This window comes from Hemiscyllium ocellatum, chromosome 3 (assembly GCF_020745735.1).
Source record: "Hemiscyllium ocellatum isolate sHemOce1 chromosome 3, sHemOce1.pat.X.cur, whole genome shotgun sequence".
In the NCBI taxonomy this organism is placed as follows: Eukaryota; Metazoa; Chordata; class Chondrichthyes; order Orectolobiformes; family Hemiscylliidae; genus Hemiscyllium; species Hemiscyllium ocellatum.
The window spans coordinates 29935639-29957068 of NC_083403.1; the positions used below are offsets into that span (position 1 = coordinate 29935639).

At 43.1% G+C, this 21430-nt stretch overlaps 1 protein-coding gene across 1 annotated transcript in view; it reads left to right on the forward strand.

Moving 5' to 3' along the window:
• The window catches only part of ak9 (adenylate kinase 9), a 269696-nt gene that overhangs the window by 186240 nt on the left and 62026 nt on the right, over positions 1-21430 (forward strand). The window contains exons 26-28 of the mRNA XM_060854563.1: positions 4147-4166; positions 4708-4832; positions 6326-6545. Of these exons, the coding sequence (XP_060710546.1) occupies positions 4147-4166; positions 4708-4832; positions 6326-6545 (365 nt within the window). The remainder of the gene's footprint in view (positions 1-4146; positions 4167-4707; positions 4833-6325; positions 6546-21430) is intronic.

A 21430-nucleotide genomic window follows, 5' to 3' on the forward strand; every position in this document is an offset into this window, starting at 1 on the left:
AGAGAGAAACTAAGTTAATGTTTCAGATTGTCACCTGTCATCAGAATTTAGAAAATTTACAAATGGTGAAAACTTATAAGTATTATGAGTAGATTATGAGTAGATAAATATTAGAAAAAACAACAACACGAGAAGATAAAACAGAAGTCAGGAAACATTAAATGACAGAATTTGTGGGGCAAAGCCAAGGGGAATGGTAATAGGACAAATAAAGTTAACCAATAATGAGTCTAGAAATAAATGACACTGAAATTCAGGAGGTTGAGGGGCAACCTGATAGAAGTTTATAAGATTGTGACTGGCATTGATAGAGTGGAAAATATGAAGCTTTTTCTCAGGGTGGAACGGTCAGTTACTAGGGGACACAGATTCAAGATGAGGGTTTTTTTTAGATTAGATTAGATTCCCCTACAGTGTGGAAACAGGCCCTTTGGCCCAACAAGTCCACACTGACCCTCCAAAGAGTAACCCACCCAGACCCATTTCCCTCTGACTAATGCACCTAACACTGTGGGCAATTTAGCATGGCCAATTCACCTGACTGGCACATCTTTGGACTGTGGGAGGAAACCAGAGCACCCGGAGGAAACCCACACAGACACTGGGAGAATGTGCAAATTTCACACAGACAGTTGCCCGAGGGTGGGTCTCTGGCTCTATGTTGCACCAGTGCTAACCACTGAGCCACCATGCCATCCCAGGGTTGGGGGAGAGTTTAAAAGAGATGTGTGAGGCAATTTTTCTACACAAAGGATGGTGAGTGCTGCCAGCGGAGGTGGTGGAAGCAGACACAATAGCAGTATTTAAGAAATAACTGAATGAATACATTAATAGAAAGCGAATAGAGGATACGGATCCTGCAAGTGATGACAGTTTTAGTATGGAAGGGCATAATGTGTCGGCACAGGTTGGGGGTGAGGGTGCCAAAGGTCCCATTCCTATGTTGTATTGTTCTTTGTTCTAATAATGAATAACAGTAATCTGAAAGCAAAAATAAGAAGTCAGAATGGCAGAACAGAGATCAGAATATAGAACAGTACAGCATAGGAACCCTGCTGGCCATTCTGTTGTGTCAAACATGACGCCAAATTAAACTCATCCCTTTGCTTCATAGCCCTTCATTCCTTGCATATTCATATACTTATCTCAAAGTCCTTTAAGTGCCTCCATTGTATCTGCCTCCACCATTGTCTCCCCTACCACTGTCTGTGTAAAAAACTTCTCCTCTAACCTGAAATGCATGCCCCCTAGAATTAGACATTTTAACTCTAGGAAAAAGATTCTGACCATCAACCATCTCTATGCATCCCATATTTTAATAGACTTCTATCAAATCTCCGCTCAACCTCTGCCAATCCAGAGAAAACAAATTTAAGTTTTCCTAGCCTCTCCTTGTAGCTCATACTCTCTAATCCAGGCAGCAACCTGGTAAACCTCTTCTGCACACTCTCCAAAGCCACCACATCCTTTCTGTAAAGTGGTGACCAGAATTGAATGCAATACTCTTCAGTGTGGCCTAACCAAAGTCTTATAAACCTACAACATGACATCCTAACTCTTGTATTCAGTTCTCAACCAATAAAGGCAAGCATGCCTTATGCCTTCTTCACACCCTATCAACTTGTGTGGTCAAGTGGAAAGTGGACTTGCCTGAAAACAGCTTCTCCCAATTAACACTCCTTAGCTTCTACCTAATAATGACGTAATTTGCCCTCCCCTAATTTAATACATTCCCGTAAGGTCCTGACTTATCCTTATTCATAAACTATCTTAACACTTAACAAGTTGTGATCACTGTTACCAAAACGCTCTCCTACTGAAAGGCCAGTCGCCTAGCACGGCTCATTAGCCAATAAAAGGTCAAGTATGGCCTCTCGTCTAGTTGGACAATCCACATATATTCTAGGATGTACTTAACCAATTCTGCCTCATCTAAGCCTCTTGCTGTAAGGGAGTCCCAGTCAATATCGGGGAAGTTAGTCACCCATTATGGCAACCTTGTTGGTATTGCATCTTTCCATAATCTGATTATATATTTGTTCCTCGATGTCTTGGTGGCTGTTAAGGTGGCATATAGTCTAATATTATCAGAGTGATGGCACCATCTTATTTTTGACCTGTACCTATACTGTGCCTCAGTGAATGGACCCTACAGTATGTCCTCCCTGAGTGAAAATGTGATGTTCTCCCTGATTAACAATGCAACTCCTTCATCACTTTTTACCTTCCTTTCTATCTCGCCTAAAACAATGAAATCCTGGAATGTTGAGCAGCCAGTCCTGTCCCTCTCTCAACCAAGTCTGTGTAACGACTACAACAGTGTGGTCACATGTATTGGTCCCGACTCTAAGCTCATCTGCTTAACCTATAGTATTCCTTGAAATAAACACATTTCAGCCCATTAGTACCATCATGTTCATTTATCTATCTCTGCCTGTCTTTACTTTCTGACTTACTGGTCCTAATATCTATCTTTCCCTCAATCCCTCCACTTGCTGACCTGCTGCTCTTTCCCAGTCTCTACCATTCTAGTTTAAACGCTCCCACGTAGCACTACAGTCTGAAATTATGGAACAAAATGTTGAGTATAGAAAGCTACAAACCGCATAATCATAAAATGAGATGCTATTCTTTAAGTTCAGACTGAGCTTCATTGGACAATTGCAATCGGCTACAGACAAAAATGTCAGCGTCAGACCTAAATAAAGAGTTAAATGGTAGGATGCCGGCAGCTTGGGTTCATGTTTATGATTGAATGGAAGTGTTCCTCAACGCTGTCATCAAATCTGCATTTTAATGTCCACAATCTAGGTGAGACAATTCGAGTAGGGTCAAGCAAAACAAGAAAGGTAGTGAAATTAACAATCTTAACAATGTGATTATACAAAACATGAACAGAAGTCAATATGTTTTTTTTGTAAAGGCAGTCATGCTCGACAAATTGATGCAGTCTTTGAGGATTAGTAGAGCAGATAAGTGGGAACTAGTAGATGTACCTTGAGTAGGTATTTTTGATCTCCCTAGACTTGATGTCTAAGGAAAGTTCATTCATAACATGACCAAACAGGAGGTATCAACTTGAAAATCCTTTCAAGATAAGCCAATAGTTGGCTGTTAGAGTGGAAGAGATTTCTGATTAGCCACGTGATGGAAATAGATTCGAGCCTGTGCCATCACCAGCCATACTGCAGGCTACAGCATACATGTAACAGCGTATGTTGCTGTAACTCGAACTCCTGAGGAACCTGCTTCCCTCAGTTGACTGGCTTATTTCTCAATATTTTGCTCATGGAATTGGGGACTATAGCGTGGATATCGGATTGTTTACTGGTCAAGAAACAAAGTGGAAGGATAAATGGGGCATTTTTAAGTTGAAAAACTGTGGTTGGTGGGATCTTGAAAGGTCTAGTCCTGGGACTTTGGCAATTTAGTGACTTGGGTAAAGAGACTGAGGATTGTGTATCCAACTTTGGTAATGCAGTTCAAAGCTGGATGTGAAAGTAACCTGTGAGTAGCACAAAAAAGGGCACCAAAGAGATAAATGTATGTTAAGTGAATGAATAATAAGGTTAAAAATCACACAACACCTGATGAAAGAGCAGTGCCTTGAAGGCTTCCAAATAAATCTGTTGGACTGTAACCTGTTATTGTGTGATTTTTAACTTTATCCACCCCAGTCCGACACTAGCTCCTTCACATCATGAATAATAAGATGATGTATATAAGTGTGACATTAGTCATTTTGATAGTAAGAAAAGAAAAGCAGAATATATTTTTTAAAGCATGCATGTGGTAAAAGTTGATGTTCAGAGGAGATTAGGTAAACTTGTACCCAAGGCAAATTGGTCTTTACTCCAAGGGGATTTGACTACACAATAAGGAAGTCGAGCTACACTTGTACAGGTCTTGTGAACAACACAACTGAAGTACTATGCATAGTTTTAGTCTTGATATTTAAAGAGGATATACTTGCTTGTTGACATAATACATTAGTGTCAGGGAGAGGAGCATAGTCCTATCATGAGTAAATTGCTCAATAAGTTGGACCTATACTACCTGGAGTTTAGAGAAGTGATTTCATTAAAATGTACAAAGTTAAGACGTGATGGATACTAAGAAGTTGTTTTCCTTGGCTGGGAAATCTAGAACACAGTCACAGGGGCATGGTCTCAGGATAAAGTTCTGATCATTTAGGCCTGAGATGAATAGCAACGAGTAGCACTCAAAAACCTTATGAATCTTTGGAATTCTCCAACACAGAAGGTTGTGAATATGCTATCGTTGAACATACTTAAAGCTGAAATAAAAATAGAAATGCTGGAAAAACTCAGCAGGCCTAGCAACATCTGTGCAGCTCTGAAGAAGAGTCATGCAAGCTTTAAAATGTTAGCTTTGTTTCAATCTTTATAGGTGCTGCCAGATCTGTTGAGTTTCTCCAGCATTTTGCTTTTTTTCAGATGTCCAACAACTGCAGTACTTTGCTTTATATTTAAAAATGAAACAAGTCAGATGCTTGGTATTTCAGGGGGATGGGAAGTGGATGGAAAAATGAAGCAAAGACAGTAAGCCAGTCATGATCCTATAGAATGGTGGGGTAGGCTCAAAAGGCAGTATGATGTATTCTTGCACATATTTCTTGTTTTCTCATATAAATACTTGTAATTTAGTTCATGATACTGTTCGCATAATTTCAATATTATTACCCAGGAAGAAGAAGTGGAGTATACTGCAGAAGAAGAAGCAATGAAAGCATACCTACTTGAAGATGAACAACTGCCATCAGAAATCCTTGATAACCTTATTCCAAAGTGGTGGAATGAAGAACCATTCAAGTAAGTGCAATTTACTTAAGATGTAAGGGTAGAACTTTCCCATCTACAGTTCAAAGGTGACTGTGAAAGAATTTCATGGCATTCACTTCACCAAGGCCCTCAGAGTATGATGACCCTTACAAGGCCTATGTAGGGGCCTTGGTAACAGGCAATGGCCTATCCAGCTGGAACTCAACACCTGAGCCCTTTATAAATCAGACCCAGGGTCTGCAGAATTGTTCGCCCCAGGCTGGGACTAGCCTTTGTACACCACAAGTAGTGGCTCTATTTGTTGTTCAGTGGTGGATGATGTTCTTTTCCAGCTGGGCTTCCTGAGTCATTACATTGGGACACAGAAGTGAGTTTAGACAAGAACCTGCTTGACAGGAAGAGGAAATTAGTTGCTCCTGCTGCTGCCTGAAAGAGGTACAGGAGATTGCAGAGTGGGGTCTGGACATCAGAATGGTCCCTCAAACTAGGGTTAGTGCTATTGCCTGGCTTGAATGCAGGTTGTTGTGTGCTGCCTGGAGGCCTGTTGCATTGGTGCTGCCTGGAGGCCCCATGAATAGTTGCTGCCTGGAGGCCCATTGGTTAACTTTCAGTGCAGAGTGATGCCAACAGAATCCCAGACCAGCTAAGTGGTTATTATGAAGGACTCTTCTTTCAACTTCTCTCCTGGCCTGAGGTATGGCAACCCTCAGGTTAAACCACTGCCAGGTATCTCTCTCCAATGAGAGAGCAGCCATATGGTCTGGTCAGACGATGGCAATATTACATTGATCACATTAACATCATCTATGATCTCTGTCACCTCATAAAAAATGCACAGAATGTATTTAAACATGCTTGTCTTTTCCCAAATTCATGCTGGTTTTTCTTAATTCATCTGGATGTTCACAAGTGATTATTGATTTTGTCCAGGAATATTGTTTCTAAAAGCCTTCTCATCACAGAAGTTAAACTGAATAGCCTTCAGCAGCTGGGTGTATCTTTTGAACAAAGTTGTAATGCTTGGTATGATACAATCCTTTAGCATCACTCCTGTATCCAAGGAGGATTAGAACATTGTAGCCAATAAGAAGATCAAACCATTGCAATAAATATTTACAGCTCCATTTCTATCTCAATAGCATTAGCCTTCCACAAATATTAAAATAATTGTAAACTGATTTTTAAATTTGGCTTTGCATTTGATGAGAAATATCCTCTAATGAATAAAATTCAAACTGGTGTGAGATACTTTTATCAATACAGTCTACCTTTCCTGGCTTTGGTGTATTCGTGATAAAGAACTGACTCCCAAAGTTTGCAAGTGCCGTGATTTATCCAAAATCATTTTACGTCAATGCAAAGTTGCCACTTACAGTTATTTCTGAAAGGTACTTCTGGTTTGAAGATGAAAGGTTGATAATTGATAGAGAAACTCTTTTATACTCCACAGGTGTCACATACAAGCTTACTTTGTGTTGGCATATGTAATGATATAAGTCTATGATATACTTTGCATTTTTCAGATCTACAGGGTTTGTTCTAGATGGGTTTCCCACTACATCAGAGGAAGTTCAGTACCTGATAAAAAATAGTTTGTTCCCAGATGCAAGCATTTTCATTAAGGTTGAAGAGAGTAATGTGATAAATTGGATCCTTCCTTCAAAACTTGAAAAATGGAGAGAAAAACGCAGACAAAAGCTCAAACGCAAGAATAAAATAAAAGAATTAAAGAAAAAAATAAAGGTATGAATAGAAGAACTACTTGTAATAAAAACTTTTGTAATGTATTAATTATAAATAATCAGACCACACTGACCTAAGTTAATTTATATTTTTTCATAGGTTGAACTAAATACCTTTAGATTACTTACAGTGTGGAAACAGGCCCTTCGGCCCAACAAGTTCACACCAACCCGCCGAAGCGACAACCCACCCATACCCCTACATATACCTCTTACCTAACACTACGGGCAATTTCGCATGGCCAATTCACCTGACCCGCACATCTTTGGACTGTGGGAGGAAACCGGAGCACCCGGAGGAAACCCACGCAGACACGGGGAGAACGTGCAAACTCCACACAGTCAGTCGCCTGAGGCGGGAATTGAACCCAGGTCCCTGGCGCTGTGAGGCAGCAGTGCTAACCACTGTGCCACCGTGCCGCCCCTAAACCTTTACAGAAGGTTTACTCAGGGGTCATTTTAACTCATGCCCTATATTAGTATCATGACCAAAGCTGAGGAGTGCCCTGTCTCTGTGGCCACACTGGTTCACTAGTTGCAACATATATTAAAACATATATTAAAATAAGTTTTACCCAGATATTAATATAATAGCTAATTATATTTGTTAATTTATCAGTTTTTGATTTCAAATCCATCAACCACATCTTCTTAACAAGCAATAGAACTAATGATTTATTATAAAACATGACTTATTTAAGGAAAATACAAATTTTTAAATTCATTTGTGTGGATGAGGCCATCCCTGATTGCCACTTGAACTGACTGACTTGCTAGGACCATTTTAAAGAGCAGTTAAGAGTCAGCGGCATTGTTGTTGATCAGGAGTCATGTGTAGACCCAGGTATGAGCAACAGATTTCCTTCTCTGAAAGGACATTAGTGAACCAGATGTGTTTTTATGCCATTATTCCAGCAATTCATTGATTGAGGTGCCAAGAGACTAGAGGATGGCTAATGTAGTGCCACTATTTCAGAAAGGGGGTAAGGAAAAACCAGGAACTATACACCAATGAGCCTTACATAAATGGTGGATAAATTGTTAGAGGGGATTCTGAATGACAGGATTTACATGCATTTCAAAAGGCAAGGACTGATTAGGGATGTCAACATGGCTTTGTGCATTGAAATTTGTGTGTCATGAATCTGATCGAGTCTTTTGAAGAGGTGACAAAGAAGATTGATGAAGGCAGCTTGGTAGATGTGGTTTATTTCGACTTCAGCGAGGCATTCGACAAGCTTCTGCAGTGTAGACTGCTTAGCAAGATTGCATCACGTGGAATCCAGGGGGAGCTACCCAGTTGATGCAAATTGGCTTTAAAGTGGGTGGTAGAGAATTTTTCAGACTGGAAATCTATGAGTTGCAGTGTGCTGCAAGGATCAGTGCTGGGCCCACTGATTTTTGTCATTTACATAAATAATTTGGAAATGAATATAGGCGTTATGATTAGTAAGTTTGCAGATGACAACAAAATAGGTAGTATAATGGGCAGGTGAAGCAGGTTATCTCAGATTACATTGAGACCTTGATCATTCAGGCCAAGGAGTGGCAGATGGAGTTTAACTTAGATAAATGTGAGGTGTTCCATTTTGGTAAGGCAAAGTAGGACAGGACTCACACAGTTAATGGTAGGGTCCTGGGGAGTGTTGAGATCAGAGTGATGCTGGAAAAGCACAGCAGGTCAGGCAGCATCCGAAGAGCAAGAAAATCGATGTTTCGGGCAAAAGCCTTTCATCAGGAAGCCTCCAGGGTAGAGAGATAAATGGGGGAGGTAGGGCTGGGGAGAAGGTAGCAAAAGTACAGTAGGTGAATAGGGGTGGGGATGGAGTGATAGGTCAGAGGGGAGGGTGGAGCGGATAGGTGGGAAGGGAGATTGGCAGGTAGGACAGGTCATGAGGATGGTGCTGAGCTGGGAGGTTGAAACTGTGCTAAGGTGGGGGGAGGGGAAATGAGGAAGCTGGTGAAGCCCACATTGATGCCCTGGGGTTGAAGTGTTCCAAGACGGAAGATGAGGCGTTCTTCCCTCAGGAGGCGGGTGGTGAGGGTGCAGTGGTGGAGGAGGCCCAGGGCTTGCATATCTCAGCAGAGTGGGAGGGGGAGGATGCCAAGCAAGGAGTCCGAGAGGTGCAGGTGCATAGTTCCTTGAAGGTGGTTTCGCAGGTAGATAGGGTGGTGAAAAAGGCATTTGGCAAGCTTCATTGCTCATAGAGTTTGGATGATATGCTGCGGCTTTACAGGACAATGGTGAGACTACTTTTACATAGAACATAGAACATTACAGCACAGGCACTTTGGTCCTCGATGTTGCGCCAACCTGCGAAATTAATTAGATGCCCATCTGACCTACACTGTTCCATTATTATCCATGTGTATGTCTAATGCCCATTTAAATGCCCTTAATGATGGCATGTCTATTACTGTTGCAGACAAGCTCTTCCACGCCCATACTACTCCCTGAGCAAAGAAACTACTCCTGATATCTGTCCTAAATCTATCACCCCTCAATATAAAGCTATGTCTCTTTGTGTTAGCCTTCGCCATCCGAGGAAAAAGGCTCTCACTGTCCACACTATCTAACCCTCTGATTATCATATACACCTCAATTAAGTCACCTCTCAACCTTCTTCTCTCCAATGAAAACAGCCTCAGTCCCCTCAGCCTTTCCTCATAAGAACTTCCTTCCATAATAGGAGAAAGTAAGGACTGCAGATGCTGGAGATCAGAGCTGAAAATGTGTTGCTGGAAAAGCGCAGCAGGTCAGGCAACATCTAAGGAGCAGGAGAATCGACGTTTCAGGCATGAGCCCATCTTCAGGAATGAGGAGAGTGTGCCAAGCAGGCTAAGATAAAAGGTAGGGAGGAGGGACTTGGGGGAGGGGCATTGGAAATGTGATAGATGAAAGGAGGTTAAGTTGAGGGTGATAGGCTGGAGTAGGGGTGGGGGTGGAGAGGTCAGGAAGAAGATTGCAGATTAGGAAGGTGGTGCTGAGTTCGAGGGTTAGGACTGAGACCAGGTGGGGGAAGGGAAACGAGGAAACTGGAGAAATCTGAGTTCATCCCTTGTGGTTGGAGGGTTCCTAGGTGGAAGATGAGGCGCTATTCCTCCAGCCTTCATGTTGCTATTTTGGGCAGGAGATAGAAACGGGCGGTGCGGGGATGTGGGACTATGAGGTTGGAGGCAGTGGATGGGAGATCCCCTGAGGTGATGAGGTTATGGATGGTCTGGGTGATGATAGTTTGGTGGTGGGAGGTGGGGTAATGGTCAAGGGGGCAATAGGAGGTGGTGTCCACGAGTTGGCATTTAGCCTCAGTGGCGTAAAGGTCAATGCGCCAAACTGCTACTGTGCCTCCCTTGTCTGCCGGTTTGATAGTGAGGTTGGAGTTGGAACGGAGGGAGTGGAGGGCTGCACGTTCCGTGGGTGAGAGGTTGGAGTGGGTGAGAGGGGTGGAGAGATTGAGGCGGTTAATGTCGCGGCGGCAGTTGGCTATGAAGAGATCGAGGGCAGGTATGAGGCCAGGACGGGGTGTCCAGGTGGATGGGGTGTGTTGGAGGCGGGAGAAGGGGTTGTCAGAGGGTGGGCGAGAATCCTGATTGAAGAAGTAGGGGCAAAGGCGGACGAATTGTTCGATGTCTCGCTGCGTGTTGAACTCGTTAATCCGAGAGCCTAGGTGAATGAAGGTGAGGCCTCTGCCGAGGGCTAATCTTTCATCCTCAGAGAGGGGTAGTTCTCCCGCCTCCAACACACCCCATCCACCTGGACACCCCGTGCTGGCCTCTTACCTGCCCGCGATCTCTTCATAGCCAACTGCCGCCGCGACATTAACCGCCTCAATCTCTCCACCCCTCTCACCCACTCCAACCTCTCACCCTCGGAACGTGCAGCCCTCCACTCCCTCCGTTCCAACCCCAACTTCACTATCAAACTGGCAGACAAGGGAGGTGCGGTAGTAGTTTGGTGCACCGACCTTTACACCACTGAGGCTAAACACCAGCTCGCAGATACCTCCTCCTATTGCCCCCTTGACCATTACCCCACCTCCCACCACCAAACCATCATCTTCCAGACCATCCATAACCTCATCACCTCAGGGGATCTCCTATCCACCGCCTCCAACTTCAGTCCCACAACCCCGCACCGCACATTTCTACCTCCTGCCCAAAATCCACAAACCTGACTGCCCCGGCCGACCCATTGTTTCAGCCTGCTCCTGCCTCACCGAACTCATCTCTGCATACTTCAACACGGACCTGTCCCCCTTAGTCCAAGAACTCCCCACCTACGTTCGGAACACCACCCATGCCTTCCACCTCCTCCATGATTTTCGCTTCCCTGGTCCCCAACACCTTATCTTCACCATGGACATCCAATCCCTGTACACCCCCATCACGAAGGACTCAAAGCCCTCCGCTTCTTCCTTTCCTGCCATACCAACCAGTACCCTTCCACTGACACCCTACTTCGACTGACTGAACTGGTCCTCATTCTGAACAGCTTCTCTTTCCAATCCTCCCACTTTCCAAACCAAAGGAATAGCCATGGGCACCTGCATGGGCCCCAGCTATGCCTGTCTCTTCGTGGGATATGTGGAACAGTCCATCTTCCGCAGCTACACTGGCACCACCCCCCACCTTTTCCTCCGCTACATCGATGACTGTATTGGCGCTGCCTCATGCTCCCATGAGGAGGTTGAACAGTTCATCCACTTTACCAACACCTTCCACCCCGACCTCAAATTTACCTGGACTGCCTCAGACTCCTCCCTCCCCTTCCTATACCTCTCCATTTCTATCTCGGTCGACTGAATCAACACGGACATTTACTATTAACCGATCGACTCTCACAGCTACCTAGACTACACCTCCTCCCACCCTGCCATCCCATATTCCCAATTCCTTCGTCTCCGCTGCATCTGCTCCCAAGAGGACCTGTTCCAACACCAAACAACCCAGATGGCCTTCTTCTTCAAAGACCGTAATTTCCCCCCAGACGTGATCGACGATGCTCTCCACTGCATCTCCTCCACTTACCGCTCCTCCGCCCTTGAGCCCCGCCCCTCCGATCACCACCAGGACAGAACCCCACTCGTCCTCACCTACCACCCCACCCATCATATCATCCGTTGTCATTTCCACCACCTCCAAATGGACGCCACCACCAGGGATATATTTCCCTCCCCTTCCCTATCAGCATTCCGAAAAGACCACTCCCTCCATTACTTCCTTGTCAGGTCCACACCCCCCCACAACCCAACCTCCACTCCCGGCACCTTCCCCTGCAACCGCAAGAAATGCAAAACTTGCGCCCACACCTCTCCTCTTACTTCCCTCCAAGGCCCCAAGGGATCCTTCCATATCCGCCACAAATTCACCTGCACCTTCATACACATCATTTACTGCATCCGCTGCACCCGATGTGGCCTCCTCTATATTGGGGAGACAGGCCGCCTACTTGCGGAACGTTTCAGAGAACACCTCTGGGACACCCGGGCCAACCAACCCAACCACCCTGTGGCTCAACACTTCAACACCCCTCCCACTCCATCAACGACATGCAGTTCCTTGGGCTCCTCCATCGCCAGACCATAGCAACACGACGGCTGGAGGAAGAGCGCCTCATCTTCCACCTAGGAACCCTCCAACCACAAGGGATAAACTCAGATTTCTCCAATTTCCTCATTTCCCCTCCCCCCACCTTTTCTCAGTCCCAACCCTCGAACTCAGCACCACCTTCCTAACCTGCAATCTTCTTCCTGACCTCTCCGCCTCCACCCCCACTCCGGCCTATCACCCTCACCTTAACCTCCTTCCACCTATCGCATTTCCAACACTCCTCCCCCAAGTCCCTCCTCCCTACCTTTTATCTGAGCCTGCTTGGCACACTTTCCTCATTTCTGAAGATGGGCTCATGCCTGAAACATCAATTCTCTTGCTCCTTGGTTGCTGCCTGACCTGCTGCGCTTTTCCAGCAACACATTTTCAGCTCTGATCTCCAGCATCTGCAGTCCTCACTTTCTCCTGGAGGAAATTTGAGTTGCACTCAAATGGTAGAGCAGATTAGAGTGCCAAACAGCCTAATTCTGCACTTGTATCTTATGGGTCTCACTGTTCTATATTCACTCCCAGGAGGAGTCTAACATGGCTGGCATTTGCTGTTAATAATTCTTGCCCACAAGGATGTAGTGTAGTTAAGGAGTTAAAGGTTTATTTTCCAACTCAATGAAAATGAAATCTTTCTTCCACCTTAATGTGCTGAACCTGAAGGAGTTTAATTTTCAAACCATTGTTCCCCCCAATTAAAGAGACACTTCCTTCTCGCCCCCACTACAGTCTAATTAGAAAATAAACAACTTGGAGCTCCCACAACATTTTCAAACTGGAATCCCAAACTGATGCAGCACTTCTGGCAAAGACAGGGGAAACAAAAAGAGACACACACGCAAAGGCAGACTGAATGAGAGAGAGAGAGATCAAGAAATCTCCTCACCTCTCCCCCACCATTTTAGACACCAACTGAAAGAGGAACTTTCGGTGGTGCCACAACCGGGTGAGGCATGACTTATCCTTCACTAAATCATGTTGACTATCCCTAATCAAATTATTTTTTTCCAGATGATTATAAATCCTATGACTTATAACCTTTTCCAACACCTTACCCACAACTGAAGCTCACTGGCCTATAATTACTAGGGTTTCACAACTCCACTTCTTAAACAAGGATACAACATTTACTATCCTCCAGTCTTCTGGGACTACTCCTGTCAACAATGATGACATAAAGATCGAAGCCAAAAGCTCTACAATCTCCTCCCTGGCTTCCCAGAGAATCCAAGAATAAATCCCATCCGGCCCTGGGGTCTTATCTGTTTTCAGATCTTCCAAAATTGATAAAACCTCCTCTTTGTCAACCTCAATTCCATGTAATCTTGTAGCCTGTATCTCAGTATTCTCACTAACATTGCCCTTTTTACTGCGTGAATACTGATGTATTCATTCAATACTTCCCCTGTGTCCTCAGATTCCACACACAACTTTCCACGACTATCTTTGATTGGCCCTAATCTTACTCTCGTCATTCTTTTATTCCTAATATACCTATAGAAGGCCTTACGGTTTTCCTTGATCCCTTCTGCTAACAGTTTCTCATATCCCTTCCTGGTTCATTTGAGCCCTCTTTTTAGATATTTTCTGGCTAATTTATAACTCTCAAGTGCCCTAGTTGAGCCTTCATGTCTCATCCTCACATAAGCCTCCCACTTCCTCTTGACAAGAGCTTCAACTTCTTTAGTAAATCATGGCTCCCTCTCTCAAAAACTACCTCCCTGCCTGATAGTATATACTTATCAAGGACTGACAGTAGCTGTTCCTTGAATAAGCTCCACATTTCAAGAGTGTCCATCACCTCCAGTTTCCTTCCCCATCCTATGTATCCTAAATCTTGCCTAATCGCATCATAATTGCCTTTCCCCCAGTTACATCTCTGTCCCTGTGGTATACAGCTATCCCTGCCCATTGATATTTGTAAACATCACCAAATTATGGTCACTATCGCCAAAGTGCTCACCTACCTCCAAAACTAATACCTGACCGGGTTCATTCCCCAGCACCAAATCCAGTATGGCATCACCTCTTGTTGGTCTGTTTACATATTGTGTCAGAAAACCCTCCTGCGCACATTGACCAAAAACTGACCCATCTAATCTACTTGAACTATTGTATTCCCAGTCAATATTGGGGAAGTAAATGTCCCCCAATACAACTATCCTGTTACTCTCGCTCCTATCAAGAATCATCTTTGCTATGCTTTCCTCCACATCCCTGGAACAATTCAGTGGCCTACAGAAAACTCCCAACAGGGTGACCTCTCCTTTCCTGTTTCTAACCTCAGTCCAAACTACCTCAGTGGATGAGTCCTCAAGCATTATCTCAGCTGCTGTAATACTACCCTTGATTAACAATGCCACACCCTGCCTCTTTTACCATCTCTGTTCTTGCTGAAACATCTAATCGGAACACAACATTCAATTCTGGTCTCCCTACTAAAGGAAAGATGATATTAAACTTGAATGGTTTCAGAAAAGATTTACAAAGATGTTGCTGGGATTGGTGAGTTTGAACAATAGGGAAAGGTGGAATAGTCTACAACTTTTTTCCCTGGAGCATTGGAGGCTGAGGGTGACCTTATAGAAGTTTATATAATCATGAGGGACATGTATAGAATGAATGAACAGCCAAGGTCTTTTTTCCAGGCTAGAGAAGTCCAAAACTAGAGGGGACATATTTAAGGTGAGCAGGGAAAGATTTAAAAAGGACCCAAGGGGCCACTCTTTCATGCAGAAGGCGGTGTGTGTATGAAACGAGCTGCCAGAGGAGAAGGTGGAGGTGGATTCAGTTACAACATTTAAGTGTACATCCAGAAGAGTATATGAATGGAAAGGCTTTAAAGGGATATGGGCCAAATGCTGGCAAATAGGACTAGATCAGTTTAGCACATCAGTTCAGCACAGACAAGTTGGACTGAATAAGATTAGAGTGGTGCTGGAAAAGCACAGTAGGTCAGGCAGCATCTGAGGAGCAGGAAAATCGACATTTCATGCAAAAGCCTAATTTCCAGCATCTGCAGTACCCACCTCCGCCAGGTTGGACTGAATAGTCTGTTTCTCTGCTGTATACCTCTCTGACTCTGAAATTTCACTTGTTTGCCTGGTGAGATTTGATCCTTTGTTCCCAGAGCTTTAACTTGGGATTCTGGATTATTAGTCTAATGAAATTATCATTACATATATATACATACTCTCCTAATTAACCTGACACAAATACACATTCATCTACAATCAATAAAAATTAAAGAAAATTTCTCTGCAGAAGTCAACTTTACAAAATATTGTTAGCCAAATAATTGTTAATTCATGGGAAAAAAATGGATAGAATATGAAATGGTCCAGGCAGCTAATGGCCTAGCATCCCGGTGTACCAGACACATGTAATCGTCATCAGATCTTGTCAGAACCATTTTATTCAGTGGTTGTAAAAAAAATTCCAAAAGCTTCTCAGATTTCTGTATAAGTTTTTTTTCTTTCCAGCTTTTGATTGGTTTCCTTGGGGTTTTCTCGGCAATGTAACAAAGGGTAGGTTATACACACCAACTGAGCTCTAAGCAACATTCCAAAAAACCAACTCCTGATAGTCATAATCGCAAATATGTGACTTACAGTAAACAGGTTCCAGCATTTCCATAGTCTTATCAGATTTACTTAACTTAACTCAATTGACTTAGAGTGAATTTAAAAAAAAATTTGACCTTCCACTAATCTTGCTTAAAAAGATGTCTAAGCATTTTCATAAACATCTAAATGAACACAATTTTAAACGTGAGTGCTCAAAAATTCTAAATAATGAACCACCTTTATAACAGGAGGAAATAGCCTTATTGAGGTGTTCAAAATTATGAACAATTTTGACAGGATAAAGAAGAATATTCTGTTTCTACTAGTTGGTATGTCAGTAACTAGGAGTCACAATGTCAGAATTGTTGACAAGAAAGCTAGGAGTGAGATGAGGAGAAACTTCTTTACTCAGAGAGTTGTGAGGATTTGGAATTCACTTCCTGGGGGAGCAGTGGATTCCCCCAATAGGAGGTTTCAAAAGAGAGCTGGATGCATATTTGAAAGTGATTAATTTAGAGGGCTGCAGTGATAGGGCCGGAGCATGGGGCTAGTTGGGCAGTTCTTTTGAGACCTGGTGGAATTCCTTCAGAACTGTAAAGTTCTTTGACATTGGTCTGCACTGCTGCCTACCATAATTAGATGGCAGCATCGTTGAACATTGCATATTAGCTTCCAATAATGTGAATAGGTCACCAAAGGCAAATTGGAGGACCACTAGGTGGAGCTATGGATGCAGAAAAACTATCAGTTAAGAGAACAAGGTCCCACATAAGCATCATGGGCAGGTGATGCTAAGAGTTCCTATTGCCACACTTTGCTCTGCCCATGAATCTATCATTCTACCAGCTAGTAAAGCATCTGACTAGCCAATTTCAAATTGAGGAACTTTGGTAGAATTGGCATTCCTGACATTCAGCTGGTTGGTGGCATGTTAATGAGGTCTGATTCAAAGTGGCTTCTCATTCCCACAAGAGGGATAACACAACCAGCCAGTATACTTTGCAACTCAGCCACCTGAATATTACCCCAAGGGTTTTTATGTAGTGTTTGCTGTGAAATATCAACCAGAGTCATGCCATAAATTGATCTTTCTTTCGACTGAAGTGCTAAATTTAAGTATTTTATAACTAGTCTTCCTGCTGTCTGATATAGTTAACCTTCCTGATGGAGTGTCCATCACCTCACAGCTAGAAACAATGAAGGATCAAGTATGCTCAGTTATTCCAGAAAAAGGTTTAACTTTGGCTGCTGCACTTGATTGCCATGCGAGGGTGAGATTACAATCAGTATGTCCAGATCATTCTGCCATAACACATGTTTCGTCAGTGTAAATTGGCCATAACATGATTGACAAATTGTGGACATTGTTTAAATAGCGTGAACTTTCTGCTGAATGGGTATAGTGATTTTCTATTAGCAATTTTCTGCAGCACCATTTTCTATAGTTTGAGGTTGCAGAGGAACACAACTGTTGCATCATAGCAGAACAACCTATACAGGGATTGTAACTTCTCTTGCGGGTATTCCTTGAAACATGTGTTGTGATATTTGATGAGGTAACAACTGCAAATATTATTGCATTTAAGTTATGCCAGTTAGATCCCTTGGTGATTGTAATGAGGGCAGCCAGCTGAACATCATACAGTATGAGTTCCCAGATTCAGGTTGTTAATCTGGCTTAATCAGGGAGCTCTGGCTGACATAAGACGATTGAGTATCCGTGATACTGACAATCTGGTGCCTGTCACTGTATGAGGTAGTACTATAGTAAAGAACTGTTTCTTTGTAAATAAAGGGTGACCTGGTGACAGGATACCGGTCTCTGTAGAATGCAGTTTTGTAGCAGCAGCTGTTTTTTTTGAGAACCAGCAGCCATACAAAAATAGGCAAGAAAGGAAATTGAGGGCAGTGAAAAGGTAGAGTCAAAGATGGGTGGAGATTGGGTGAGGAAACCAGAGATGGGAGAAATTTTGATTCCACCATTCACTAATAAAAACTCACTGAAATTGCACCAATAAATGTCAATATTACAGTTAACACTCTATTCTTTCCATAACCAACTGTTCAAAATAATTTACTGAAATCTATACACAATTGGTAGGAAAAGTTTAGCACCTCAATATCTCATCTATAAATAATAATAATCCTGAAACCTTTATAAATATAGTCGAAGTTCCCTTTTGTAAGGCCCCAATTGTTTATCTATCTCCTTCTACTCTAGTTTCAACTCAGGTTATCTCTGAAGCCAAGAATTCAAAATAGGTGGAATTCTAAATCGACTCTAAAATAGGAGATATCATTGACAGTGAGGAAGGTTATCAGAAATTTCTGGGGAAGTGAGCTGAGAAATGGCAAATGGCAAGTGTGAAATCTTGCATTTTGGGAAGTCAAATCAAGGTAGGCATTTCATGGTGAATGATAAAGCCTTAAGGAGTGTGGTGGAATAGAGGAACCTTGGAGTTCAGGCGCATGGTGCTCTGAAAGTGGAGTCACAGGGAGACAGAGCACACTGGCCTTCATCAGTCAGGGCATTGAGTATAGAAGTTGGGAAGATATATTGCAGCTTTACATGATATTGGTGAGGCTGCACTTGGAGTATTGTGTTCACTTTTGGTCACCTTGCTATAGGAAGGGTGTTATTAAATTGGAAAGAGTGCAGAAGAAATTTACAAGGATGTTGCCAGGATTCAACAGTCTGAGTTATAGGGAGAGGTTGAACAAGGTAGGAGACTGAGGGGGGATCTTATAGAAGTGTATGACATCATGATAGACATGAATAGGTCTTTTTCCCAGAGCTGGGGAATTGAGGACTGGAGGGCATCAGTTTAAGGTTAGAGAGGAAAAAATAAAAGAGAACCTGAGGGCAACTTTTTTACAGAGGGTGGTACGCATATAGAATGAGCTGTCAGTGAAAGTAGTTGAGGCAGACACATTAACAACTTTTAAAGGGTATTTGGGCAAATACATGGATAAGAAAGATTTAGAAGGATATGGGCCAAGTGCAGGGAAATAAGGTTAATGTGTGTGGATATTTTAGTCAGCATGGACCAGTTTGGGCCAAAGGCACTGTCTCTATGCTGTAGGACCATGACTCTAAATCAGAACCCTAGTCAGAGCCGATCAGAGCTTGATTTCATTAGTCAAACTTTGCTTTAAACTAAACTGAGCAACTGTGCACGTGTTGTTTCCCGCATAGCACATTTTTTATACTCCGTTCAACTTAAACATTTGTAATTAACTCTCTGCTGTCTAACTCAATTAAGTAGAAGTGTCATAGGTGATGAAAAATAACAGAATTTGAGGTCATGTAGCCCTAATATTAGTACACTTTCCTATGATCCTTCCAGCCCACCATTCAATCTTAAATACATTCTTTTTAAGTACATATCATGTGAGCTTTTAAAACTGTTCTAGTATTTGCCTCAATTACTATGAGAAGCATCACACATTACAAAAATCCTCAGTTAAAAAGCCTTATTTCTGCATTCCTTCATGATTCGATCATGTGTAACCTCAGTCTTCATCACCTTGTTTAATATTCATATTGTACTTCATACAAATTAAGTAATCATGAATTAACAGGCAAACTGTGATCAAACATACAAATGGTATATTAAATGGCAGACACAGCCAAAGTTAATCAAATGAATTTCTCAGCAATCCATCCAGTTTAGATAATCACTGTTTGTCCTCCTGACACAAAAGTTAGATAGGAAGGAAGGGGAGGTTGTAATATTCAGGCAGGGTGCCCCCAATAAATAAAGAACATCTCTTGAAGGTAGGATCTCTTTCTTGCTGTCCTTTTGAAAATATGTTGTCCTGCATTTTGGTGCAGGCAGTATAGGATAATTTGAAAAGCTCAATGGAACCATAATTATGATTTGCATATGGGCCGACTGCCAATTTCAGAGCCTGCCAATCCTACCTGTTATTGGAGTGAGTTTGTAAGTAGGAGGGAATGTGTTGTGTGGTGTACTTGCCCTATTTTAAGTGCCCCACCAATTGAAAACATGCCAGGTGGACAGTGCTGTCTAGAGCTTAGATTTCCTCACATTTAACTCATTTTGAGAAAGAAAGCTTCACCCCAGCCAAGGTTTCTTGACAATAACTTCATAGTTTCTTCAACTAATTCATCAATGACCTTCCCTCCATCATAAGATCAGAATTAGGGATGTTCACTGATAATTGCAGAATGTTCAGCACCATTTGCTTCTTAGATACTGAAACATCCCAAATTCAAAAGTAACGAAAGGGAGCAGTCACCTCATTAGAGGTTTACCACAGGCTCAATAGCAGCAGGGAGATTGAAGAAAGCATAGGTCGGCAGATTTTGGAAAAGTGAGAATGTAGTAGGGTTGTTGTAATGGGTGACTTTAACTTTCCCAAAATTGATTGGAATCTCCTTTGAGCAGATTGGAAGGAGCTGTTTTTGTAAGGTGCGTTCAGGAGGGTTTCCTAACCCAGTACATTGACAGGCCGACGAGGGGAGAGGCCATTTTGGATTTGGTGCTCGGCAATGAGCCGGGGAGGCATCAGATCTTGCGGTGGGAGAGCATTTTGGTGATAGTGACCACAACTGCGTCACATTCTACATAGCTATGGCGAAGGAGAGAAGCAGGCACAATGGGAGGATATTTAATATCAGACATGAGTTGGGAAACATGGACTGGGAGCAATTGTTCCATGGAAAGGGCAATATAGACATGTGGAGACTGTTTAAGGAACATAAATGTGTTCCTCTGAGACAGGCATGAAGGGGTAAGATAAAGGAACCTTGGATGACGAGAGCAGAGGAGCTTCTCATCAAAAGAAAGAAGGCAGCTTACATAAGGTGGAGGAAGCAAGGGTCTTGCTCAGCTCTAGAGGATTACAGGCAGTCGAGGAAGGAGCTCAAAAATGGTCTGAGGAGAGCCAGGAGGGGGCACAAAAAAGGCTTGGCAGAAAAGATTAGGGAGAATCCAAAGGCATTTACAGGTATGTGAGGAATAAGAGAATGATCAAAGAAAGAGTAGGGCCGACCAGAAATAGCATAGGGAATTTGTGTATAGAGTCTGAGGAGGTAGGGGAAGCCCAAAATGAGTTTTTTGCTTTTGTATTTACTAAAGAAAAGGATCTTGTAGTGAATTATATCATTGAGGAGCAGGTAAGCATGCTGAAACAGATAGAAATTGAGGAAGCTGATGTGCTGAAAATTTTGACAAACATTAAGATTGACAAGTCGTCAGGGCCAGACCAGATTTGTCCTTGGTTGCTTTGGGAAGTGAGAAATATGATTGCTTCGCCGCTTGCGAAGATCTTTGCATCCTCGCTCTCCACCGGAGTCGTACCTGAGGACTGGAGGGAGGCAAATGTAATTTCTCTCTTCAAGAAAGGAAATAGGGAAATCCCCGGCGTTTACAGACCAGTCAGTCTCATGCCTGTCGTCTGCAAGGTGTTAGAAAAGATTCTGAGGGATAGAATTTATGACCATCTGGAAGAGCATGGCTTGATTAAATGCAGTCAGCACGGCTTTGTGAGGGGCAGATCAAGCCTCGCAAATCTTATTGAGTTCTTTATAGATGTTACTAGACAAGTTGATGAGGGTCGAGTGGTGGATGTGAATGTCAGTAAGGCATTTGATAAGGTTCCCCATGGTAGGTTCGTTCAGAAGGTCAGGAGGAATGGGATACAGGGAAATTTAGCTGTCTGGGTACAGAATTGGCCGGTCGACAGAAGACAGCAA